General features: G+C 36.0%; 1 protein-coding gene and 1 long non-coding RNA gene across 15 annotated transcripts in view; one reads left to right on the forward strand and one right to left on the reverse strand.

Moving 5' to 3' along the window:
* Positions 1–27,810, forward strand: part of MLIP (muscular LMNA interacting protein) — a 257,011-nt gene that overhangs the window by 71,873 nt on the left and 157,328 nt on the right. The window contains exon 1 of one of the 14 annotated variants that reach the window (XM_038554339.1): positions 26,155–26,294. The exons of the other annotated variants lie outside the window; for them this stretch is intronic. Within the exon in view, the coding sequence (XP_038410267.1) occupies positions 26,208–26,294 (87 nt within the window). The 5' untranslated portion in view covers positions 26,155–26,207. Of the gene's footprint in view, positions 1–26,154; positions 26,295–27,810 lie in introns of those variants that run through there. 14 annotated transcript variants of the gene reach the window in all.
* LOC119874185 lies at positions 458–11,816 on the reverse strand. The gene is made up of 3 exons (XR_005367871.1): positions 11,774–11,816; positions 7,660–7,729; positions 458–721 (listed from the first exon to the last, which is right to left on the reverse strand). It is a non-coding gene; the product is annotated as an uncharacterized LOC119874185 (long non-coding RNA).

A 27,810-nucleotide genomic window follows, 5' to 3' on the forward strand; every position in this document is an offset into this window, starting at 1 on the left:
CGTGCTTCTTCATTCATTAAATAACAAGATTTGGAGATAGATCTAATAACCATTGTAATTTAAAAGTAGTGATCAGTGATATTTTGCTATATCTGTAATACTTGTGATATAAAAATACCTACAATTTTTATAGGTATTCAAATCACAGGTAGTGCTAATTCTACAGTGATTGATCAATTGCATTTATAAAAGAAGGAATTGCATTTAGAGATTAATGAAAATACAATGTAATATTTTTTTCCCATAATGGATACCTTGAATTCTATTAGTGGATCTCGTGAATGGAATTAAGATGAACATTTTGGATAGAATTAAGAACCACTGCTACAAATTGTAGGTGGCTTAGTATATTACTTATCTCTTAGGCATTTGCGTCTCAAAATAAGACCAGGAAGAAGAAATTATTTACAAAAAATAATTTATAATAATAGACTTTCAAGCACTTTTATGGGCAGGACTTTTTTATTGTTGCTGTAATAGTAGTATATGTTTTAATAAATATGACAAATTTAAACATGCATGAATGCTGTTTCTATCAAAGTTATCATCTCCATGGGTATAATAACATTTGCATAATATTTCTAATTCCAGAAACTTCCTTGGGAAAAATTCTTCCTCCATTTTCTTTGTAGACAGATTCTTAATCTTTTGAGTCCATGATAAATTATTCTTTCAATAGCAGATTTTATTTTTAGAAGAGTCAAAGTCATGATGAAGCAACCTGTTTAGAATTAAAAAAAAAAAAAGAGGGTGCAACTTTAAGGCTGTAAAACCAGTTTTCGATGTTTTATAAATTAATTTTTAAGTTAATTCTAAAAGAGATTTCATTTTTTAAAAAATTTTATTTGTTCATGAGAGACACACAGAAAGAGAGGCTCCATGCAGGGAGCCTGATGTGGGACTTGATCCCGGGTCTCCAGGATCAGGCCCTGGACTGAAGGTGGCGCTAAACCGTTGAGCCACCCAGGTTGCCCTAAAAGAGATTTCAAAAATAGTTTGAAGACTGGCAGAAACATTAAATAAACATATAGACTCCCCAAGTTACCTTCTTTGTAGATAACATTCATCTGACCTCATGAGCCATATGTTATAATTTGGGGGCACAGAGACCCTTCCATTGAAGTTAAACCCCATGATTTAGGCATCTGTCTTTTCTGCTTAAGCATTAAACTAGTCCTGGTTACCTAAATTCTGCCAAATCTCAAATGAAATGAGTCACTGTTTATGGTCATGTCCATTTGTTAATAACTGTGTTTCAGAGTTTTCTAGGATTCTGCCGCTTGAAGTGTACGGGTGGATTACATTGGGATGCCACTATGATATTGTTTGAGAAGCCTTAAGCAGAGCAGAAACAAAGTCTTGTCTAAATTGTTCATCAGAATTAATCATGCTCTCCATCCCTCTGTGAATATTTTGTGTAAGTGTACTGAGTGATGGATTTTATTCCTCTCTGCTTACAAATGCCTGAGTAACAAACAGCCCATAGATGCAAACAGATGCTTTCCGAACATTCTGTTTTCTTCTGCCTCTGGGGCTGCTGTTGATTTGTCAGCTTCTAGCCTTGAAATCCCTGGAGACTTTTGGCCTCCCTCCTTCCCTTCCTCCCTCCCTCAAGGGTGCCACACATTATCAGAGCTCCAATGGCAATGGTCATCACCCACCCCCTCCTTCTGCCAGAGGGAACTCAGTCTCTGTAACTTCTGCTCTGCAACCTTGCCTAATTTCTGATCTGTCTTCTTCTTCCAGGGTAGTTAGCTGAGAAGGAGGGGTAGGAGGGCTGTGGGAGTGGATTTAGAATGCCTTTTTTGAGTAGTAAATTGACCCTCATGTGTCAGCTTTCTGCTTTGCCTTATTACTTCTAGAAGGATGTTCTATTGCAAGTACTTATTAAATTGAATTTTCAATCTGATAGCTCTAATTTTAGAAGCTAAATTGGCTTTGTGGATTTGACTGAGAATTTTAGTACATTGTTATGGAGAAACAACAGCAAAGTAGCTTGCAAGTAATTTTTTAAAAATGTTTTAGAGATTGTATTTATTTGAGAGAAAGAGAGAGAGTGAGAAACCATAAGCAGGGAGAGCAGCAGAGGAAGAGGGAGGAGCAGACTCCCTTCTTAGCAGGGAGCCCCAAAGTGGGACTTTATCCTGGGACCCCTAGATCATGACCAGACCTGAAAGCAAACATTTAACCGACTGAGCCACCCAGGTGCCCCACATGTAAACTTTTAGTTTCTGTAAATTGAGAATTGCTGTAGTTTACTTTTTCTTTGGTTAGCCCTAAAAGCACATATTCTAACCAATTCTTGTAAACCATATGGGCCCTAGAAGAGTGATTCTCTAATTTTAGAATTTCCTAAAAATTTATTAAAACGTAGATTGCTGGGCCGCACTCCTAAGAGTTTTTGGTTTAGCAAGTCTGTGGTGGTGCCTGAGAATTTGCATGATGCCATGCTGCTGGTCCAGAGCAGACTTTGAGAACCACTGGCTTAGAGGCTAGGCCACAGATCTGAAATTAATGTTAATCTTTGTTATTCATAATATAATTTGAATCTGAGATTTTCATGAGAGTGTGAATTTTAAATTCTTCCAGCAGAGACGCAAATAAATGTAGATGCATCTGGTTCACGTACAACTTATATTTAATTACTTATTTTCAGGCTTGCTATCAGATATTCATTCCACAACTTATAATGAAATATTTTTACAAGCTGGCAATAAATGGGCTAGTATTCATGAATTCACATTTTTAATCTGTGCTAAACCAACAGCAGTTTACCTCCTCACAGACATTCTTTTGGTTTTTGAGGCAACAAACTTTCTTAGGTAATGTTTTCAGCAGTTTTAAAATCTAAATTTCCACGAACTTTGCAATCTTGTTAGTTTGAAGTTGATCAGTTTTTTTTTTTTTTTGAAGCGCTATTGATAAATGGCTCCCACGATGTGCCTGCTGTGATGGGTGGAAAACCTAATTGATTTTATAGTAGTGTAGTAGTGCTGAGTGCTCAGCTCTGGGACCTGCTTACACTTTGCAGATGTGTGAATTGAATCAGAATGGGAGAATTCTGTTGCTAATCACCGCAAGCCTCCGGACTTGGTTTGGGAGGTGAATGGGCATGGGATTGCTTTCCTTTCTTGAGCAAAAATGAAATCAAAGCCATAACATGTTTTTTTTTTTTTTTTTTTTTTTTTTTTTCCTGTTGGCTCTCATGTTCTCACTTTAAAAGACATATCCCTTTTGATCAATGTGCAGTTATCTTAGTCTTGAAAGATGAATACTTTGATATTTTGGGTGGACGTTTGCACATAAGTGAAAGTAGACTGCGTTAGGCTTAATTCAAGAAAATTAATCAGTGTGTCTTTTTTTCCAGTGTTCATACTGGAAACTTTTACATAGTGTAAAGCATTCACAGGGCTGATGAAGCAGAGTAGCATCAATGCATGAGCCCCGAGGCTGAGGACATTAATCTCAAGTTCAAAGGCCAACACTGTCATTTGTTAGTAATGCTACCTTGGGCTAGTAGTCAGTTTCCTTGTCTGTCAAATAAAATAAAGCCTGCAGGGCTGTGAGGGATTAGACACTCATGATGTAAAACACCCGGTGCACAGTAAAACAGCCAATAAATGGAACTTATTATTATAGACAGAAATTCTTAAATTTGCTCATAAATTTAAATTTTTCTGACTTCTTCATTGGCAAAAGCACAGCTGCTATATTAACTTGAGAAAAAAAATTCCTAAGCCCCTGAATAATAATCAGAGAAATGCCTATGTGCCTCTTACTGAATTTTTTCAAGGTGATTTATGCTTATTTGTCCTTACTTTTTTGTCTACTATGTGCAGATGGATTTGTGATTGGCTTGTGGAATTTTATTAAGCACATCAGAACTTTTACCAATTTGAATTCTTTAAAGCAACTTTTAATTACGAGACAGTTAGAAATAGAATTGCTGTTAGGAATCTGGTAAATGTTGAAAATCCCTACCATGTTGCTTAGCACATACCAATTACTCAATAAATATTAGTGATCATTATTAATAGCTGTAATATTTAGAGATTTCATTATAAGTGCTTCTAGACTGTAATTTTTTAAAAAAGTTAGAGCACTATTTTCCCTCACCACTTCTTAGATGGGTCCATAGTCAGGATGCAAGGTAAGATATCACTGCAGAGAGATCTCATAAAGAGCAGTTTCCTCTTTTATTACTTATGGCTTCCTGGTCTCCTCTGCTATTAAGGCAGTTTTCCAGTGACCCTGAGAGCCCAGCACCAAAAACTGCTGCCTCACAGGTAGGTACTTCTCTGGAGTCTGCAAGGTAATAACCCCAGAGGTCCATCCACAAAGCCCAACCAAGACTTGCATTGGCCCCTCAAATTTCACTACACTTAAAAGAGGAAGTTTGAATATATATATTTCATCATACAGAACCATTTTATTATTATTTTTTATGGCTGGCCAAGGGTGCAAAGGGAAGGAAGAAATTAATTTGGATCCCAGTTAAGAACGTTGTTTATGGGGTGTCTGGGTGACTCAGTCAGTTGAGCTTCCTCCGACTCTTAATCTCAGCTCAGATCTAGATCTCAGGGTTGTGAGTTCAAGCTCCACACTGGACTCCATGCTGGGTATGGAGCTTACTTTAACTAACTAACTAACTAACTAACTAACTAAATAAATAAATAAATAAAGAACGTTGTGCAACAATGAGGTAAATTATTTCACTGATTTTTAGCCTACTAAAGACTCTTGCTCTGGGGAGCATCAGAATGATATATTTCTGACCTCTCAAAAGAAGCACTTACCTCCAGCAACCACCCAGTTCCTCCTTCCTCCACAAGCTTACAATGAGTAGAGGTACCAAGGGCTGATTTGGGTGGAGAAACCCAAGACCCATCCCTATAATCTCCATTCACCTGCTCAAAGACACCCCCCAAATAATCAGAAATTTCATTGAAAATCATGTGCTGAATGTGCAGCTATCTGCAATGTGTGGACAATGTGTTTTTCTACTCGGTTTAAGTCAGGTTGATGTCTCTGGGCTTTGTCGAAACAGAACAGCATTTGGTACCTTCACTGCTCCTCCCTCTGCAAATGCAATGGAGAGATTTTTGGATCTATAATTTTTGGAAAGGCCAGGTTTTTGGAGGAAAGCATTTCTAGGGCACTGCAAGTGGTATTTAATTAATAGAAATGCAATGCAACACATACATTTTCTGAAATAAGGCATGTCTGTAGCTGATGTTTGTAAGATTTCCTGCTGGAAATGAAGAACAGCCCAATAGATTGTCTCTAGGTGGTCTTTTCCAAGCTTCAAAGAATACATTTTGCATAGCGTCCTGGAGGTATTGCCAAGATCGAAGCCTGAATACAATTTCATCTAATATAGCCCTGCATGAAAAATGTGCATCTTCTATATTCCCCAAATGGGGTAAAACTACTGATCATTGAGACTAGTTGGTATTATTTCTAGGCTTGATTTAGCCTGCTGTTTTCTGGGGGTAAGGGTAGGATTTGTCAGAGGCTGGAACTTTAACGGATTTTTATTTTTACAAAGATAAAAGGAGAAAGAAAATCAAACTGAATCATTAATCTGATTCTTGTAGCAACTGGATTACTGTTTCCTAGCTCTTATATCTACCAACAGCAAAGGACAGAAGTTTATGATCTATTGAGAATGCCTTTTGCATTACCTTTTGCATTACCCTGAGCGGGGTGAGGGCCCTTTTCATTGGACTTATTCTTCATGTTGCTTTGCCAGGCTCTTTTACACTGTCCATTTTTCAGACTTCGTCTCTTCGTTATATAAAGCCTGAATTATTAAGGCTGTGATACTATCCTGAACATATCTGAATCAGCCCCAGGAGAATGATCAGTCCTCTTGGAGGCTAGAAAGCGCTCAACCCTGTTGGTTACAGTCAAAGACAATATGTAAATGAATAAGTGTGACTGCATTTCAATAAAATCTCATTTTCCAAAATAGATGGCAGGCCAGAATTGGTCTGTGGTTCTTAGTCATCGATCCCTGATTTATACCATTGCTGGTGAATTTATAAAAAATGGACTGTGTTAAAAGTTTCAATCTTCAAAATAATTATTAGGGGTAATCGTGCTTGAAAAACATCGCAAGCTCAACTTTTCCTTAAAAACATTAAAAAGTGCAAGAAGCTTTTAAAACCACACCGTATACAGCAGCCAGAGTCTTATTAATGTTAGGGAAAGGCAAATGCCATACATCAACGCACACTGATGAAAAAGTGAGGCGGGTCTGCCGCCTTGACTTCGACACCAGCAGATCTTGGCACAGTATTTATAAAGTTTGCAAGCAAGCAAATGCTTTAAGGAGCAGATGGATAAAGCTCAATCAAGAGAATTTGTCTTCAAAATACACGGCTTGGGACATATGTTTTCCTGCCAGACAGATAGTTGGATTATTTAAACTATTATTGAAGGTTACGGAGCATTTTTCATTAATGAGAAAATAGCTTTTCATGTGGGTCAAAAGGAACAGTTTTCTCTATTCGGAATCCAATGGCTCTGGTCTTAGGTCCTTCTCATTTTCACTCAACAGTTTAACAGAAAAATGCAATCATGACCTGAATAGGTTGTATGCCCACATGACCTACTGTCATTTTGGCAGAAATGTTTCAACTGGTTCCATTTATGGCTCCTGACAGGCAGGGGGTTCTTTGTTGTATCAAAGCTGTGGCCTTGAGACTCCTACTCCCTCTGACTTTCACAGATTCAGTGAACAGTGCTTGAAAATGGATTGTAATCAAGTCATTTTCTCTCTAAAAATTTGTGCTTATAAAATACTACACAGGTGGTAAGTAGTGGAAGTAGTGCTCTAGCACTTGTTATAGTCTTGGCACAAGGCATAGAAATAGTGTGGCCAGATTTAGGAAATAGAAGTACAAGAGGCCCAGTTGGCTTTGAATTTCAAATAAATGACAAATAATTTTTTTAGTATATATAAACATGGCAAATGAAAGAGTTGGACCATACCTATACTAAAAATATTATTCATACTAAATGTTTGTTGGGATATAATTATACTAAAAACTTATTTGGTATTTATCTGAAATTCAAATTTAAGTAGGCATACTAACACACTGAAGCATATTCTAGTAAATGGAGTTTTAGCTCATACTATGTTTTATACTGGATACTGCTAGAATGTAAAAATGCAAACACTTCTAGCAGGTAATTCTCAGTAACTTATTGGTGAATCTTGGTCGAATGTCTACCCTTAAAACACCTTTTTAATGCAAGCATGGGAAGAATACTTTTATTGTGGGTGTATGTTTTCTTCAAATCATGATAGGAAAAGTTTAACATGCTTGGGGTTATTCTGTATTTTAGTGATAGGTTTTCTTTCTGTCGTTTCATCCTAAGCTTTTGGTATATTTTTTGGGACTAGATATAAGAAAACAAAAAGAAAGAACAAACCAACAAAAGGAAGAAAGAAAATACTTATACCTACTCATGCCGTTATTATCCAGAGAAAACCACTGTAAACCACTGTAAATTCCATTTTTGAATTTATCAGTATAGCCTTTTGCATATATATATATATATATATATATATATATATATATATAAAATAAGTAGAGTAGCTGATATATCTTGGATTTCAAAAATACTTCAGCTCTGAAATATCAACTTTACCTTTAACTTCCAAATAAGTAGGCTTGATTCTCCTTCTCCCATATTGTGGGAAATCTTGAGCAATCAGGATCTTTGAAAAGATTCACCAAAAGCATGTAAGCTGCTTCATAGAACCTCTTGTTCCCCATTTCTCCTTGCACGGACCCTCAACCATGCCTCTAGTTGTCACATCTCTTTTCACGTTGTTTAGTCATTAGAAATGATCCCTCTGACTGCATTCCTCCAAATAATGCTAACACAGAGCTGTCATATGCAATTGACTTGTACAGAAGGTTAGAAAGTTAGTGGAGGTGGATTATATAGCATAGCACAGGGTGGCAGGTAACTTAATACTGAGTACTAGATATCCTGTTCTTAGAAGTATCTCTGCCATCACCAGCTGTGGGGCTTTTTTTCACGTGGGCTCTGGCCACCTACCTTATTATAATTCCTAACCCCTAGAATTCCAGTGCCCCTTCCCAAAGCTGCCCCCCTTCTCCTTGGTCATTCTCATTCTAGAGCCCTGACATATCTTTCCTCAGATCGTCTGCTTCCTTTACCTTCTTTATATTGGAAGCCTGAAAATTGTCCTTACTTTATTATGCAGAGCACCTAGTACATTCTTTGTTTAACCTTATTCCTGCCCTGGCCTTTCTCAGGGCTTAGACTTTGTCAGAAAAAAAAATTATATTTTATATTTATATTTAAATTTATATATCTAATATTCTTATATTAGACTTTTACAGCCACATCAGATTAGCCCCTTTTATTAACTTTTAAATTCTACTTATCTATCTCTATAGATAGATGTATAAATTTTTATCTGAGAAAAAATTATGCATAAATACACACACACACGTGTATATGCATATGTCAGCTACCCAAAGAACCAGAAAAAACTTCGAAAATCTACTTTTTAACTTGTGCCAGACCAATTATTCTTGATGGCTTCCTTCGCACCAGTCATCCCTGTGGATGAAAGAACATTTATTCTCCTCCTTTTATGCCCTGCTTTCCCTGATCTTCCTTAACCCAGGCTCACAGAATCTGTTGCAAATGAGCTATATTCCAACTGTAAGATTTATAATTTTATGATTCTGTCTGAAGTGCCCTCCAAGACTCAAGTGAAGGGCTGCTTAATCTTATTTTATTTTTGGCATCAGCCTCCCCAACACCCTTGGTCTCCTCTGGCACTGATGTGTCTGTCACTCTGTGGTGGCCTCTTATATTCACTAGTCTCTGTGGGAGCTTCCTGCAAGCAAGGATTATGTCTAATTCATCTCTCTTCATTTGCTCAACACAGTGCCTAGAATACAGTACGTGCTCAATAAATATTTGTTAACTGCATTGATGAACCAATGCATAGAGGAGTCAATGGACAGATAAAATCTCTCTCTCTTTAAGTCTCTCTCCTCGACCACCCACTGGTGTGATCAAGCATTACTTATATCATAGAAAAGATTTTGTCCTGAAAGTGAGTTGCTGTCCAGCAGTTTAATTTTAAGGAGGAGGATCCTGGGGAAGGTGCTATCTTCATAATTCTTAAACATTCCCAGATCTTCACTGGTAGCAGTGGAAAGAGAATCTTCCATGTTTGTGAAAATTACACAGAGTATTTGATATTAGTATCTATGTTCAGACTTTCAATTGCAAACAAATGAGTAGAAAGCAGTGGGAACACTACATGAGCGTTCGGGTCAAAATATTTTTGTAAGAAATTTTAAGACACTTGACTTCTCCATGACAGATTTTTTGATGCTCATATTGATCCACAATAATTGTATTCATTTTGATTTCAGTATTATTTATCTTGAAGCAGAACTGATTGCTCCTTCAGCTGTGTTTTTGAGCTTATTAGTATGTTAATATAGTTCCGACATGTAACAAAGAGAAATAATGAACTTTCCAGATTAATGGAAACTTCTTGTCTACCCCATTCTACCTTATTCTTCTCAATCTTGCCCATAATATATTCTCCTGGATTTAGTGTTTGTAATTCTCATGAGCATTTTATATTAATATTGCATATAATCTATATAATTATATATATTTTTGCATTAAAATATTACATGAATTATATCATAGTAGCCTTTTTTATAATTTATTTTCACAATATTATGTTTCTAAGCTATAGCTATGTTGATGTGTATAATTTGGATAATTTGTTGCTTTGTACTATTTCACTGGAGAGATAGCTCATCTATTTATTCTTAAAGTGATGGGCACCTAGATTGTTTTCTTCTTTTCCTCTCATGTAAAGCATCAGGAAAATATTTACATACATGATTTATTGGGCCAGGTGCAGGAGTTTCTCTAGAGTATATGCCTAGGGATGAGATTGCTAGGTTTTAGAGTAGCCTATATTCTCTTTTCTGGGATATTGCCAGGTTGCTCTTCAAAGTGGATTTACCAATTTACTCTCCTTTTAGCTATATGTAACATTACCTGTTGCTCCAGATCCTGCCAACAATTAGTATTGCTAATTTAGTGGGTAGGAAATGATATTTCATTATGGTTTTAGTTTGCTTTTCCCTGATTCCTAGGAAGAATGAATGCCTTTTTGTGTTTTGTTTTTGGCATTCATATTCCTTGTTCTATGAGTTTCCTACTCCTATAATTTACTAATTATTCCATTTTTTAAAGCTGCTTTACAGAGCACTTAAAATATATCTTTGACTTACAAAAGCTTTTTTGATTTTAGGTATTGCAAATATCTTCTTCCCATCTATGGATTAGCATAGCATTTTTTCCATCTACTGATTAACATAGCAGCTAATTCTTGTGTAATATTTTGTGTTTGTCTATCTCTTTCTCTCATAATGCTATGAATTCAAGTGAAAACAGGAACAGACTTTTTCATTTTTATTTCCTTAGTCCCCAGCATAGGTAACACCCAGTAAAATTGCTTGAATTGACTTGTGAGTGCCATTTAATTTAATGTAGATGCTATTGTAGATTTGAGTTTTTTTCCTTAAGACTTTCAATTTGAAGGTGTTTCTGTCAATCTTGGCTTGTGGCATGTACATATACTTGTTCATATACATATGCACATATACATACATACACACAAACATATTTATATTCATATCACTTGAAAGAGTGACATTTTTACAACCACTTCAGATTAGACCCTTTTATTGACCTTAAAAATAGGGCTTCCCTCAATTTCTAGGCAAATATCTCTTAGAATACTGCTAAGGTTGAAATAGGTAAATATATTCAGATGGGGTTGAAATAACAGATGCATTGCTATTTCTAGTCCAGTGTTGTTGGGAAAGCAGGGAGTAAGGAGGGCATAATTGCACAATGCCTTGTCATCTCTGCACTTCATCAATATCAGCAGCTGACACAGGCAAGTGTTTGTCAATGAGTTCTATTGGCTGACACTGACCTTGTCGTTACAACCACTGCTTCCTTGACATCTGCTAGTTTGACACGTGGCACCAGACTCTGTGTGCAGCTGGTACGTTGGACTTGAATGTGCTGTGAGTTCTCTGGCATTGTTACTGAAATTCCTTGTTTTTGTCACCATGTCATACCTTTGACATCAACAATAGCTGGGTACCGTCTTTGTGTTTCTTGTTTTATATCGCAGTAGCTATGTCTTAGTTGACATGATTGTTTTTAATGGTAGCAGACAGCAGATGTTAAATTAGCTGTGGACTGATGCATGCTCAAATTTGGATTTGCTCCAGGAAAAATTGCTTTTACTATGACTTTATATAATAAAAAATAATTAACGTAAATTGTAGGTTAGAGTGAATGCTATGAATTTGAAGAATTGTTTCATTTAAGCAGTAGCTATTTCTTAAGACTAAACGAGGTTATAAACTTAAAAATTTTGAGACTTTTAAGTAGGAAGAACTGGAGAATGTAAAAAGGTATCATGATTTGAATGATTTGATTTTGAAATACATTTGAAAATGCGATTCTAACTTCTTAACCTGTTCTTAGTTATGCATTGGGATTACAAAATACAGAAGTCTCAGTTCTCATTTCCCCCCTTTGTCCTTCCTTGAACTTTCTCTCTTTTTCTGCCCCCTCTCCCTTCCCTTCCCTTTTTCTTAACCTGGCATCCAAACATGCCTACATTCTTCAGGTGAAACTTAGCACGCTAATAATAAAGTTTTATTACCTGTTTTTCCCCCCAATAGTCTCCTTTGAAAGCAAAAGTGATCCACAGCACTAACTGGAAATAGCATTGTTGTTTATGGTGGTGTACCTAATTACGTTTACTGTTGGGTGTGTCAAACCTATGATGATGGAATAATAAATGGGTACTGAATGTTCCTGTAGCTTTTATTTGCAAGGCATTGCTCATGCAATCAGGGTCACATTACCTAGATGCAAGTGAAATAAGATAGGGAGAAGATTTATCTAATCTACCATGAATGCATTCCTGAGTGACTTGATTGTTTTTCTATACCTTCTAGCAGGTGGATATTGTACATGTACAATATCTGAGAACTTTTCTATTTGGTTAAGAAGGAGAGAAAAGTACTCTTTGCCTTGTAAATTCAAGTATTTTTTTCTTCTAGGATTTCTCAAATTGGGAAGCTTAGTCCATTTTCATTAATTTTTCAGTTTATTCTCCCAGCATAGCACAGCTATAACTGTTCCCAATATATCCTGATTATTGAAAAAGGCTTTTTATCTCAGAGTCAAGGGGACAGTTGACTAGTGAATTTTTATTCCAGAAGTTCAGCCATTGTGAATTTCTGTACAATTTTGACTTTGCCGTACTTATTGTCTGTATAAATGTTATGTGCTAAGACTTGAAGCTTCTTTAAGATGATGCCAGAAGTTACTCTAGAAATGTGTTCAGACTTTGTAGCAAACACCTACTTCTTGAAGGTACAGTAGCATGGATGAGTCTGATTTTAAATCCATTGTACTTATGCTGTAGATAACTATTGACTAGGAATTGCATCCTAGTGAGACTTTTCACTATTAGTAAATCCCAAGCTCTACATGGGAGTTCCTTAAATGGATAGCTATAGGACATGGCCAGGTAAACTGAGAATTTCATCTCCATTCTCTCCTCTCTCCAGATTCTAGCCTCAGAGGTTCTCCTGACTACTGTCCCAATGACATCTCTGAGAGGCATAACTCTGAGAAGCATTGTAGGTTAATGGTTAAGATCACAGTGCCAGAAAGACCTGGATTTGAGTTCTAGATCTGTCATTTGCTTGGTGTATGACCCTATGAGAAGTTATTTAACCATTTCTCAAAATATTGAAGACTTATTTTTTTAGAGAAATTTAAGGCTCATAGCAAAATTGAGGGGAAAGATACAGAGATTTCTCACATACCCACTGCCCTTACACATCCATAGCTTCTCCCATTATTAACATCCCTCACCAGAGTGGTACATTTGTTTTAATTGATAAATCTAATGGATACATTATAATCACTCAGAATCTATAGGTTACTAGGGGTTAACTCTTGGTGGTGCATGTTCTTGGGGTTTGGACAAATATATAATGAATGTATCAGTCATTATTGTGTCATACAGTGTATTTTCACTGTCCTTATAAGCCTCTTTGTTCTATCTACTCATCTCTTCTTCTATCAACCCCTAGCAACAATAGATCTTTTTACTATCTCCATAGTTTTGCATTTTCCAGAATGTCATATAGTTGAAATCCTATAGTGTATAGCCTTTTCAGATTGGCTTCTTTCACTTTGTAAAATACATTTAAGTTTTCTCTATGTTTCTTCATGGCTTGATAGTTCATTCCTTTTTAGCACTGAATAATACTCCATTTTCTGGGTGTACCACAGTTTATTCACCTACTGAAGGACATCTTTGTTGCTTTCAAGTTTTGGCAATAATGAATAATGCTGCTATAAACATCTCTATGCAGTTTCTTGTGTAGACTTTTTAATTGATACATAGTTGATCCACAATGATATTAGTTTCAGGTGTACAACATGTTTATATGCTATGCTATGCTCACCACAAGTGTAGCTACCATCTGTTACCATACAATACTATTATAATATCATTGACTATATTCCCCATGCTGTGCTTTTCTCCCTGTAACTTACTCATTCCTTAACTGGGAGCCTTTTTCTCCCATTCACCTTCACCCATTCTGCCCATCCCCCTAACACCCTCCTTTCTGGCCACCACCAGTTTGTTCTCTATATTTGTGGGTCTGTTTCTGTTTTATGTTTGTTTATTTGTTTTGTTTTTCAGATTGCACATAGACATGAAATCATTTAGTATTTGTTTTTCTCTGCCTGGCTTATTTCACAAATGTAACTCAAAATCACAATGGGATATTACCTTACACTCAGAATGGCTACAATCAAAAAGACAAGAAATAACAAGTGTTGCTGAGGGTGTGGGGAAAAAGGAACACTTGTGCACTGTTGGTAATGTAAACTGGTGTAACCACTGTGGAAAGCAGTATGGATGTTCCTCAAAATATTAAAAATAGAAATGCCATATTATTCAGTAATTCTACTTTTGGGTGTTTACCCAAAGAAAATGAAAATATGAATTCAAAAAAATATATGCATTGCTATGTTTATTGCAGCACTATTTTCAATAGCCAAAATATGGAAGCAACCCCAGTTTCCATCATTAGATGAATGGATAAAGAAGAGATGGTATAAAGATTTATATATATTGCTCAGCCACAAAAAAGAATGACATCTTGCTATTAATCATAAGTTTTTAATTCCTTTGAGGAAATACCCAGGACTATGATTGCTAGATCATAGCAGAGTTATGTTTACTTTTGTAAGAAACTACCAGACTGCCATCTGAAGGAGCTATACCATTTGCATTCACATCAGTGATAAATGAGAGTACTTGTTGCTCTACATCCTTGCTAGCATTTGGTGTTGTCAATTTTGTTTTTGTTTTTGTTTTTTGTATTTGGGCCATTGTAATAAGTATGTAGAGGTGTCTCATTGTCTTTCCCTGACGACATATGATGTGAAGTTATCTTTTCATTTGCTTATTTGGCTTATTTGGCTGCGGCGTTTGTTAAGGTATTTGGTCCATTTAAAAAATCAGGTTGTTTGTTTTCTTATTGTTGAGTTTTAAGTGTTCTCTGTATGTTTTGAATAGTAGTACTTTATAATATGCGTCTTCTGCAAATATTTTCTTTCAGTCTATGGCCTGTCATCTCATCTTTTTGATGTTGTCTTTTTCAGATCAGAAGTTTACTTTTTAATTGCCAGGCTTAGCAATTATTTCTTTCATGGATCATGTCTTTGGTGTTGTATCTAAAAAGTCATCGCCATACTTGAGGTCATATAGATTTTCTTCTATGTTATTGTCTAGGAGTTTTGTAGTTTTGAGTTCCTACATTTAGGCCTATGATTCATTTTTTTTTTTATGACAGTCACAGAGAGAGAGAGAGAGAGAGAGAGAGAGGCAGAGACACAGGCAGAGGGAGAAGCAGGCTCCATGCACTGGGAGCCCGATGTGGGATTCGATCCCGGGTCTTCAGGATCGCGCCCTGGGCCAAAGGCAGGCGCCAAACCGCTGCGCCACCCAGGGATCCCCTATGATTCATTTTGAGTTCATTTTTGTGAAGAGTGCAAGTCTGTGTTGGATTTATTATTATTTTTTTTCATGGAGATACTCAGTTGTTCTAACACCATTTGTTGAGATTTGCTCTATTGCCTTTGCTCCTTTGTTAAAGATCAGTTGACTGTATTTATTGGTCTTTCTGGGCTCTTATATCCTGTTATATTGAACTCTTTGTCAAGTTTTTCACCAATACCATACTGATTGGTTACAACAGCTTTATAGTCAGTCTTGAGGTCAGGTAGTGTCAGTCCTCCAACTTTCTTCCTCTTCAATATTTTGGTGGCTATTCTGGGTCTTTACCTCTCCATATGAACTTTGGAATTTGTTCATGTCTACAAAATAACTTTCTTGGATTTTGCTTGAGATTGTATTGAATCTATAGATCAAATTTACAAGAACTGACCTCTTGACAATTGTTGAATCTTCCTTCTAGGAACATAGAGTATCTCCCCACTTATTTAGTTTCTTGATTTTGTTCATCAGAATTTGTAGTTTTTCTCGTATAGATCTTATGCATACTTTGTTATATTTATATATATGTATCTTATAGGTGGGGGTGGCTAATGTAAATGGTATTGTGTTTTTAATTCCAAATTCTACATGTTTAGTGCTGGTATATAAGAAAGTAATTGACTTTTGTATTTTAATCTTGTATCCTACCACCTTGCTATAACTGCTTATTAGTGCCAGGATTTTTTGTTTTTTGGTTGATTCTTTCTGATTTTCTATATAGACAATCATGGCACCTGTGAGCAAAAAGAGTTTTAGTTTTTCCTTCCCAATCTGTGTAGCTTTTATTTCCTTTTCTTCTCTAATTGCATTAACTAGAAACTTTAGTACAATGTTGAAAAGGCATGGTAAGAAAGAGGACATCCTTACCTCATACCTTGTACTTAGTGGAAAAACTGAGTTTCTCACCATTAAGTATGATATTAGCTGTAGGATTTTTTGTAGATATTCTTTATCAAGTTGAAGAAATTCTCCTCTATTCCTAGCTTACTGAGAGTTTTTTTTAAATCATGAATATATGTTGAATTTTGTCAAATGCTTTTTCTGCATCTATTGATCATGTGATTTTTCTTTTTTAGTCTATTGATATGATGGATTACACTTATTGATTTTTGGTTGTTGAACTAGCCTTGCATACCTGGGATAAATCTCACTTAGTCATGGTGTATAGTTCTTCTTATACATTGTTAGATTCAATTTGCTAATATTTCATTGAGGATTCTCACATTCATATTCAAGAGAAATATTGGTCTGTGGTTTTCTTTCTTTCTTTCTTTCTTTCTTTCTTTCTTTCTTTCTTTCTTTCTTCTTTCTTTCTTTCTGTCAATAATGTCTTTATCTAGTTTTGGTATTAATGTAATTTTGACCTCATAGACTGAGTATTCTCTTCTTCTTCTTCTTCTTCTTCTTCTTCTTCTTCTTCTTCTTCTTCTTTTTTAAGATTTTGTTTATTCGTGAGAGACACAGAGAGAGGCAGAGACACAGGCAGCTCTCTCTGCTTCTATCTTCTGAAAGAGGATTGCAAAGAATTGGTATAATATCTTCTTTACATGTTTCATAGAATTCATTAGTGAACATACCTGGGCCTGGTGCTTTCTGTTTTGGAAGGTTATTAATGATTAAATTCATTTAATAGATAGATATAGGCCTATTCAGATTGTCTATTTCTTTTTATGTAAATTTTGGAAAATTGTCTTTCCAGGAATTAGTCCATTAATCTAGACTATCAAATCTGTGGGTATATAGTTATTCACAATATTCCTTTATTATTCTTCTAATGTCCACAGGATCTGTAGTGATATCACCATATAGCTATGTCCCAGATCAAGAAATAGAACCTCACCAATACCCCAGAAGGCCTCATTTTCTTTTCCTCTGAAGTGGTCACTGTGTATGGAGCTGCCTACCAGTGGTTGTTCTTACACAAGAATCTATTTTTTTTGTTTTGTTTTATTTATGATAGTCACACACACACACACACACACACACACACACACACACACAGAGGCAGAGACACAGGCAGAGGGAGAAGCAGGCTCCATGCACCGGGAGCCCGACGTGGGATTCGATCCTGGGTCTCCAGGATTGCGCCCTGGGCCAAAGGCAGGCGCCAAACCGCTGCGCCACCCAGGGATCCCCAAGAATCTATTTTCTTATTCAAGTTTAAAACTGTGGAACAACTATTGACTCCTCTCTCTCTCATACTCCACATGCAGTTTATTAGCCTCATCATGGGTCTAGTCTCAGAATATATCCAGTTTTCCCAATTCTCACTTCTTCAGTAGCAACTATCCTGGTCCCAAACTCATGCTTTCTTGCTTGGCTTAGTGCGAAATCTGTGCCTACTCTTCTTGCTTCCCTTTTTGTCTCCCTATAGAATATTTTCTTCTTTATTTAAGTGCAAACTTTTATTGTCTTGCAAAGCATCTTATTTCTCCACCCCTGTTCTTTTCTAGAATATTGTGTCATAACAAATCCATCATTTTTTATTTTTAAAAAATATTTTATTTACGTATTTGACAGACAGTGAGAGAGAACACAAGCAGACAGAGCAGCAGAGGGAGAGGGAAAAGCAGGCTCTCCACTGAGCAGGGAGCCTTATTTAGGGCTGATGATCCCAGGACCCTAGAATCATGACCTGAATCAAGGGAGATGTTTAACTGACAGCCACCCAGGTGCCCCGATGTCATAATAAATTAATTAAAATAAGCCTATGTGAGTATCTATTGTTAAATAACTGTACATTTAAGATAAGAAAGTAGTGATAATTCAGGTGTATTTTTGTTTCAGGCTAACAAAGAATTCATTACAGCACATTGAAAGGTGATATTTGTGATTTGTTGGATTCAATATAGGTATATTTTGTACTAAATTTTTGTACATATTCTTTTCATATTTCTATATTTTTATTAAAAAAATCAAAGCTGAAGTTCCAAGAAAAGTACAATGAACACTAAATACCTTCATCTAGATTTACCAATTATTTAACTTTTTGCCACATTTGCTTTATATATATATATATCTCTCTCTCTCTCTGTACCTACCAACCTACCTACCTACCTACCATCATCTTCTTCATTTTTGTTTTTTTTTTTGGAACCAACTGAGAATAAGCTGTGAACATCATGATATTTTATCCCTGAATACTTCAGCATGAATCTTCTAAGTATAAGAATATTTTCTTATATAACCAGTTATAGTTAACAAATTTAGGAAATCTACCATAGGTACAGTACTGTTTTCCAACATATATTCTATATTAACTTCCTCCACATCTAGTACCCTAGTCCCAAACTCATCCTTTCTTGCCTGGATTAGTGCAAAATTAGTGCACTGTCCTTTATAACATTGTCCTTTATAGCATTGTTTCTTTTCAATCCAGAATGCAATCCAGGTTCCTATGTTATAGTTAGATGTCTTTTTTGTTTCCTTTATAAAGGACATTTTCTTAGCTTTTCTTTGTCTTTTCTGACATTGATATTTTGAAGAGTACAGAATAGGTTTTTTGTAGCCCTTGAATATGTTTTTTGGATTGTTTCCTTCATGATTAGATTCAGGTGATTATTTTTGAACAGAATGAAATATAAGTAATATATTGTTCTTATCATATCACATTGGAAGGCACATGATTTTAGTTCGTTCATTTATTGTTGATGTTAACATTGGCCACTTGATTAAGGTGGTGTTGATACAATTTATCTATTGTAAAGGTATTGTGTTCTTTTTTGCAATTAATTACTGATCTATGAGGAAATACTTTGAGACTACATATATCCTGTTCCTAAACAAACGCTTACTTGATGGCTTTGGAATTCATTGAGGAGTCTTGCCTGAATCACTCATTATATAGCAAGAGTTCCAAAGTTATGATTTTTTAACTCTAATATTGCTTCTATTTTTAGTTGGCACTCTGCTGCCAGCATATACAGAAGTACTCCCTACCCCATCTAGTTATGGATGTATGTGTAATTTTTAATATCATCTTGCATTTCTCTTGACTCAACTTTGGAATTAGTCATTTCCCCATCCTTTGTTAGTTTTAGGGATACATGACAAACAGAAATCATGATTTGGGTACCTTATGTGTTTATTGCTTCTGGGGTATCATTGCCTCTAGGTGCTTTCAGCAGACAAAACTATAAAAAACAAATGTTTTTATTGTTATCTCTAATATCCAAAAGATTAGGGTTCTTCCTTATTGTCCCTCTTCATATTTTTATCTGCTTCCTTCCACAGTGAAGGATTTACAACTGCACACAACCCTGTGGATTAATTTTGTGAATATAATGTTTAAAAAGTTTGTGCTGAGTTCATTTATAGTTAAGAAAAAACACATGTGACATGAATCTATGCTGTTAGAAGTCAGAATAGCAATTAGCCTTGGTGGAGGGATGGTGACTAAAAGGGGAGGATGAGAGGGTTCTAGGATACTGGTGAGGCTGTTTCTTGAGCTGGAGATGACTATAAGGCTATATTTAATTTTATAAATTCTTGAATTGTATGCTGATACTTCCTGCATTTTTTTGATATCTAAATTAAACTTAAAACATTACTTGGATTAATTTCTTTTGTTTTCCTTTGGGTGATTATGTTGTCAATTCTATATCTGATTAGGTTAAATTTTTTGTTGTTGTTGTTGCTGTTTATATTCACTTTTAGGATACCTTCCCATTGTTGTTAATTTTGTATAATTATGTAGTTTTTCAAATACATAAAACATTAGTATGATTTCAAAAGTCAAAACTATACAAAAAATGTGTACTTGGAGAAGTACACTTCTTCCAGTATCCCTCCGGCTTTTCCTTCCTCTCCCCATTGTAAGTAATCAATTTATTCATTTGTGTTTCATCATTTCCTGTTTTCTGTTCCTAATATAGCAGCCAGAATGATCTTTTCAAAGCACAATGAAATCATGTTACTGCTTTGTTCCAAATATTCCAGTAGTTTCCATATCATTCAGAATAAAAATGGAAGTCTTTATAATGGCTAAAATGGCCCCAGCAGTCTAGCCCCTTTTCTTAAATACTCTTGTATTATCTTTCTATGGCTCTTCCCTGGCACCACTCATCCTCAGCCACACCAAACTCTATTCTTCAAACAGATTTTCTCCCAAACTTGGGTCTTGGCTTTTGCTAATCTCTCTTCTTGGAGTATTTCCCCCAAGATACCAGCATGGCTTATTTCCTTACTTCCTTCAAGTTTCTTCTTAAAAGTCACCTGGGTGACTTTCCTGTCCAATTTATTTAATTCTGTTTTGCTCCTATCTCTACTTCCTGGCACACTCCCTAAGCATTTTCATGCTATTTTTTGTCAGTGCTATCACATTCTAATACATAACTTATTTGTTTTATTTATTGTTTCAAGAAAAGGAAGTGTTGGGGCACTTGGTTAATCATTGACTCTTGGTTTCAGCTCAGGTCATGATCTCAGGTCATGAAATCGAGCCCCGTGTTGGGCTCTATGCTCACCGTGAAGTCTGCTTGAGATTCTCTCTCCCTGTGCCCCTCCTGCTCATGGTTTCTCTCTCTCTGTCTCTTTCAAATAAATAAATAAAAGGAAAGTGCTGTTTGAAGAAAAAAAGAAATAGAAAGGACATCAGGAAGGAAAAATAAGGGCAAAAGGGAATAATGCACTGAAAGGAGCCAAGAAGTTTCAGCTAAGTATGGACACCCTTGAAAGTTTAGTGGCTTTTCCTGAGTGCACCTGCTTCTTCAACATGAGGCCACTGCTCTCAGAAGTGTGTGACAGTGAGAAGGAAGAGAACCCAAGCTCTCAACTCACATGGGGACATTTGTTGGAAGAATATTACTTTGCCTAAATAAAAGAAAGCAGATTTGGCCTGGGTGATGCTGTTATTTACTGAACTGATTAGGAAAATTTTAAAAAGCACAAGATATATTCAGATGCTTATGACGGAAATTCTTTTTTTGGACTCCTCTGCAGTGTAAGATCCTTGCCCTTTGCCAGAAGGCCCATCTGCCAGACGGCAACCAGACTTTCTGGAGAGCCTAAAGCTCTACTTGGGGAATGTGTCTACAGGGAAAACACCTGGGTGGGCTGAACTTACTCTTTATTGAACTCAACTTCTTGAGCTGAGCAGCTCTCTTTGGGAGTCGTCAGAAAGAACCAGGGTATTATTTCACTTTAGCTCTTGTTCCAAAGAGGAAATGTTCATATGTTCATGCTAATGTGTTTCCCAGACTTCACTCATTTAGTTTAAGCCAGGTGGTTTAGAATGGAGGTAAAATAGTTTATCTTTTCTGAAAAAATCCGAGGAAAAGAAAGAAACTTCTGTGAGGTCTTTGAAATACCAAACGTGCTGAATATGTCAAAGGTCAGTTGCTCAGTTGCTGGAGGTTCAGTTAAAGAGGTAAGGATATGGCCTAAGTGGGAGATCTGAGGGACAGGGCAAGGCGCATACATATAGGACTGGCAAAGTATTGATTTGTTTTACCCTTCTTTGCTTTCCCTGGGGTTTTGTGGCAGATGAGACAATCTTGAAGCCAGAATTGAAAGAGGCCAAAAAGCGTGACCAGCCATAAAGACTGTGTCATTATTTAACCTTATACATGGAGATAAATGCCATCCATCTATCCCCACTTCCTCTCTAGCCTATTTTTTAAATTACAGGGGCATCAAAGAATGTCTCCTGAAGCACATCTGTCTCTCTCATGTTCGGGCAAGATGACTTCTCAATTTGGGTGTTGTTTACCTGTCCATGTTAAGCTCAAAAAACATTATATCAAAAGTCAGCTATCATGTCGAATAGCTGAAATTATACCCATTGCAGTTGTTTCAAAATGGGTAAGTACAGCTCAGTGGTGGTGTCTGGTTAATCATTAGGGCATCAGAATAAATTATTAATCTGTAATAACTTTTATTTTCACCATTTCAGTATCCATTTAGGTGCATATTTTATATGACACATTTTTGCAGGAGTACTTGCACAAGATAACCAACAAATAAACAAATAAATATGTGTGTAGTGGAAATATGTACCCAAATTATTTTTTTAATAGGTGCATACTTAAAAAACCTTGGAGACCACTGTCCCAGTATGCCCTATGATAGTACATAAAGATTATTTAAATTGAGATAGACTAACACCTTGAGACTGAGACTTTCCCTTCAATAAATGTTTAACAAACACTTAAGTGCTTTTTGTATCCTCAACAAGATAGGCAGCACTGACTTACTAGGAGCGATTTTTTTTAATGGGCATGTTCATTCTTAAGTTATGGATGGTAATTCAGTACATTTCCTTACAATATTTTAGTTAAGAGTTCTCCCTTTCCCCCAAATAAGACATATATTTTGAGGCCAATAGTGAAAAATTTGAAATGTTTTAATGGAATCAAAAAAGGAAAAAAAGGGGGATCCCTGGATGGCTCAGCGGTTTAGCGCCTGCCTCTGGCTCAGGGCATGATCCTGGAGTCCCGGGATTGAGCCCTGTGTTGGGCTCCCTTCATGGAGCCTGCTTCTCCCTCTGCCTGTGTCTCTGCCTCTCTCTCTCTCTCATGAATAAATAAATAAAATCTTAAAAAAAAAAAAGGGAAAAAAGAAAATATTTAGAAAAAACTATGGTGTTTTTGAAGAAAACAATTGTTCCCATAGCAAAAGTATATTCAAAAGTATAACATGGGCATCTTTCTTTTCAAAGACATCTAATATTCTCTAATGGTTTTAATTAATAATAAATTGATTCAGGATTGAAGAGGCATGTGTGAATTTGCAGAGATTCTCTACACCTTAGCGATGCTGAGTTAATAGAAGTTCAATTATTAAACAGAGAAGTCCTTTAACAATAAATTTTCAACATGGCAAAAATACCTATTTTCAGACATAAATACTATGGGGATTTACCTTAGGTGAGCTTAAATTTTAAATTACCCAGTTATTTTTATTTCTCAAGTCCACAAGGTAATTTTACTCTCAGCTTTTGAAGCCTTACTTTTTCTCTCTTTTTTAAAAAATTAATTTATGTATTTGAAAGAGAGAAAGAGAGATCATGAATGGAGGGAAGAGCAGAGGGGGAGGGAGAAGAAGACTCCCTGCTGAGCAGGGAGCCTGAGGCAGGGTTCATCCCAGGACCCCAGGATCATGACCTGAGCCAAAGGCAGACGCTTAACTGACTGAGCCCCCCAGACACCTCAGTACTTTTTCTCTTAATGGAGTCCAGAATGTGACTGAATATATATTTCAGTTTCAAGCAGTTACAGGTTAGCTCAAGCACGTGAGTTTCAGGACTTACTACCTCTTATGGACAGTGCATGTAGCATAGCTCTAATTTGGAGACTGTCCCTTCTAGAATGTTTATCCCTGACCATCTGAATCTTTCAGGAACTAGAATCAGAATCCCCTTGAAATAGCATCTCAAAAAACAAAGCAAAACCTGTCTTATAATACCAAATATACTTGAAGAATTTGCTAAAAGCCTAAATAAAATCCATATGTTGAGTTTATTTTTTAAACTCAATTTTCTATTGAACAAACCTATTTTTAAAAAGCATTTAGTTTGTATTGCTGCCAAAATCAAACATTTAAAAAAAAACTATGGGAATACAATAAACTGAGAACTTTCTTGTAGAAAAAAACACAATTCCCCACCAAAAAAAAAAAAAAAAAAAAAAAAAAAAAAGCCTATGGGCCTGTCTGTAACAGAATCAGGCCATCAGTATATTCTCTGAATGTAATTGGATTTGACCCAGTCCATTTGTTTTTAGTCTCTGAATTGAACAGCAGTAGGGTCTTCATGGAGCCCATACCACCAAATTCAATTTTCTCATTAAAGTTTTTTGATAATACCTCTCCCCACTTTAAGTAACCATTTTAAATAGCCTCTTAAAATAGGGATTTTAGAAGCATCATTTGTAGAGAGATGCAAGTGAGTTGAATAATCTATCCGTGTTTTGTTTCCTGATCATTCTTTCCTGGTGCTCTTGCATACTGAACGTGTGAAGAAATATGAAAGCAGGGCTCACATTTTGCCTTCCCATCATCAGAGGGAATCAGATCCTTGAGGGATCTTTCTCAACTATTCCATCAGTAATAAGCCCTCTAGTCGTCTCTTCTGGCAGGAAGTGCTCAGACGACTGTATAAAGTGTACCAACCAGCTCAGAAAGACATGTTGAGATACAGAAGTTATGCACAATAGTTACATTGAAGATGTCTATTCTCTTTTGGAATCTACTAGTCTTAAAAAAATAACCCAGTCCCTTCCAGGAAGATACTCCTACCTTCATTCTCAGCATATTTAACAGCCTTATTCTGTTTTTCACTTTAATTTGTTTTTATATTCACTTTCTCTCCAGAGCAACTTTCTTTGACCATTAAAATACTTACTTCTGACTCCAAGTCAGTCATTTTAACCCTCTCTATCTGAGCAACTGGCTGGAATGGGAATTAGACTTCATAATGTAACAAGTATCAGTTGTACAGGGCACTCTTCTCTGTGTTAAGTGTTGTGTGTGTGTGTGTGTGTGTGTGTGAGAGAGAGAGAGAGAGAGACAGAAAGAGAGAGAGAGACAGGAGGGACGATCACACACACTACATGCACAGGTGGCATGCACACTACATGCAGATTTTGACACGCATGACTTTAAAATTCTCAAGTAATCCCAAAATGCCCATTCATGAAGTCATGAAGTGATCTGCAGTTTGCTAATCATGAATTTGAATCCCATCTGTTTGAGGTTAATGTAGGGGAACAAGTCACTTGGATAATGATTAAGTCAATGATACAGACCAAATCACAGCATTGTTTCAATTATTTTTTTCATGTTTTTTATCTGGGAAATACTAAAGAACAGATTTCTCAACCTCAGCACTGTTGGCATTTTGGGTCAAATTGATCTTTGTTGTGGGGGCATTTCGAAACACTCCTAGCCTCTACCCTCTGGAAACCAGTAGCATACTTCTCCCCTTTTTTTGTGACAAATAAAAAAATGTCTCCAGCCATGCTCTGTGGAAGGCAAAATAACCCTGTGTTGAGAACCACTTCTGGGTTGATGAGTAAAAGTTGAGCCATTGGAGTTTAAATCCTGAGAACACACTCCATTCATAAAATTACAAAATTGACTTATATTTTTTGTTTCTTAAAGACACTAATATTATTAAATATGGAAAACTAAATACTATAAAGTCTGTATTCCTTTGGAGGAAGATGTCTGATAGCTAAGGCCTCTTGAAGTCTTATTCAGTGAGGTTTGAACTAAATACTACCTTCTTTTTCTATTGAATATCACTGTTTCTAATATAGGCATTTTATCTTTGAAAGTATTTGAGAAAAATAATTTATCAACTGAGCAGAGGTTAATATTTTATTCAAGGAATCTGGCCAGGACACTGAATTAGCCTCGTCTATAAGATCAGAGTAAGGGTATGTTTTCAAGATCTTGGCAGGAAAATCAGTGAGTTTCACACAAATGGTAATTTTTATTACCATTTATTACTGTCAATGAAATCTAACCATCCTCCCATTGTGGCAGGGGGCAAGCATTGATTTGGTACTGGGAACAGCCCATCATGAGCTCAACTTTCCCTCTTCAGATCAACCCTTGCAATCCTTCTAGACCCAAGGTCTCCAGTTACAGATCTCTTTTAATTATACTGAGTTATTTGAGAACTTGTAAATATTGAGCACACTTGAAAATTCTTATTTATTCTCTCACTTCTTCATACTTAACTAATTTCATGACTTCTACTTTTAAATCTTGTTTTCAGAGTCATTTCTCTATTCAGCAAAATCAGCACTAAACAAAAATTACGTTTCTGAATACTAATCCATGGAGATAGTTTTCAGAAGGGAAATTGCCGCTAAGTGAAGCACTGATAATTTGTCAACTGGGATACTTTTTACAACATGACTTGACTAGGATCTGGAATTAAATACCTGAGAGAGAGGATTAAAAATAGAATGGATTCGGTTTCAGAAAGTGAATTCTTGAAGTGTCTTTCCTATCCTTTTCATTCAATTTATCACACACCCTGGCACTACTATTTCTGCAAATGAAGGAGTGTTTCCTCTGGGGTTTCCAGATTGAAATGGAACCAAAAAGGCTGAATTCTTTTGGCTGGATTTTTTTCTGCAGACTGGTGAGTTGCCATTTCCATGCAGTTCATAATATATTGGCCTAGCATATACTGGACTCTTCAAATAGAAACAAGAACTGGAAAGTTTTACCCTTTTTATGTATCTTGGTACAGGTTTGATTCATTTCAAAAAGGTCTCATATTTGACAGCTATGAAAGAGCTTTTTTGGCCTTATTTTATTTATATGTAGGCAAATAATACCATGAAAACCAGGCATGTTTTTCAGAACTTATTTCCTTATTTATCATATTTTACCAATCAAAATATACTTAAGGTATCATTACTATTAATTAACAAACTAATAGTGTTATAATAATGACATAAATAGCATTATAATGAATTCATAATATCATAGAATTGAATATGTGATGTAATGATAGAATGGTCATAAACAGTTTCTTAACAATTGCAAAAATTTAGGTAATGAGAGGGTTTGTAAGGGTCACAATTCTATTGACTTCACATTGCTTTGGTGTATGGTTTGAACAGTTTTATTGAAGAATAGGTTATAGGATTATTGAAATCTTAAAGCTGTGAAAAGCTCTCAGATCATCTGGTCTAATGATTTTTGAATTTGTGAACCACAAATCCACTGTGTGTGTGCGTGCATGCATATGTGTATGTGTTCATATAAATCTGAAGCAGTCTCGAAATAGTGCTTACAGGGATATTTTCTATTAAATTTGATTCTGTTCCATTCTATTCTTCTCTTTTCTACTTCATTTAAAAAATGCTGAACAGAATCAATTCAGAGTCATAACATGCAGTTTGAAAAACACTGATTTCCTCCAGTGGCTGTGTTTTACAGATGAGGAATCTGGGGTCCTCAAACATGAAGTGACTTGTCTAAGTCAAACAGCTCATTAGCAACTTGAGTCAATGTTCTTTTAAAAATACATGTGGAATTTCAGATTCAAATCATTCAGCATTTGGTGCTTACGCAGTGATTTATGGCTAATCCAGAAAGTACTTTCGAATTGCAGTGCTAGAAATCAGGAGGCAGCATTACCCAGTACCACTGTGCATGCACTCACATGCTCCCAAATCTCTGTTGCTGGCCCTGTGGCACACCAGGCCCAAGTACCTCGATTTACAATGTTGGCTTTTGGTTACCTTCATATCTTTGGTACAGTTGTGGGAGAAACAAGAAATTTCCTGCATTTGGCTATTTATAACTCTGAGACTTGGGGAACCTACGTGGACTCCATGGCCAGAAAAATTTCAAGAATAGTTGTTCCAGGTGAACTGCCTGCTGCACTCCAGGCCACCGCCACAAGGAATGACTTTGAGCAAGTCATTTAACTTTTTGTACCTTAGTTTTCCTCATCTGCAGTATGGGGATAATATCATATCAACCTTCCTCCCCAGTTTTTATTTTGAGACCCAAATGAAAGAAAATAGTGAAAGCTTCTTGAAAGATCAAAATGATACATGCAAAAAGATTGTTTAAAAAATCTCCCTATTTGTCCATCTGATATAGTTTTTCCTTTATTTTTTAAAAAATAGGAAGACATGAAA

This window comes from Canis lupus, chromosome 12 (genome assembly GCF_011100685.1).
Source record: "Canis lupus familiaris isolate Mischka breed German Shepherd chromosome 12, alternate assembly UU_Cfam_GSD_1.0, whole genome shotgun sequence".
NCBI classification, from domain to species: domain Eukaryota; kingdom Metazoa; phylum Chordata; class Mammalia; order Carnivora; family Canidae; genus Canis; species Canis lupus.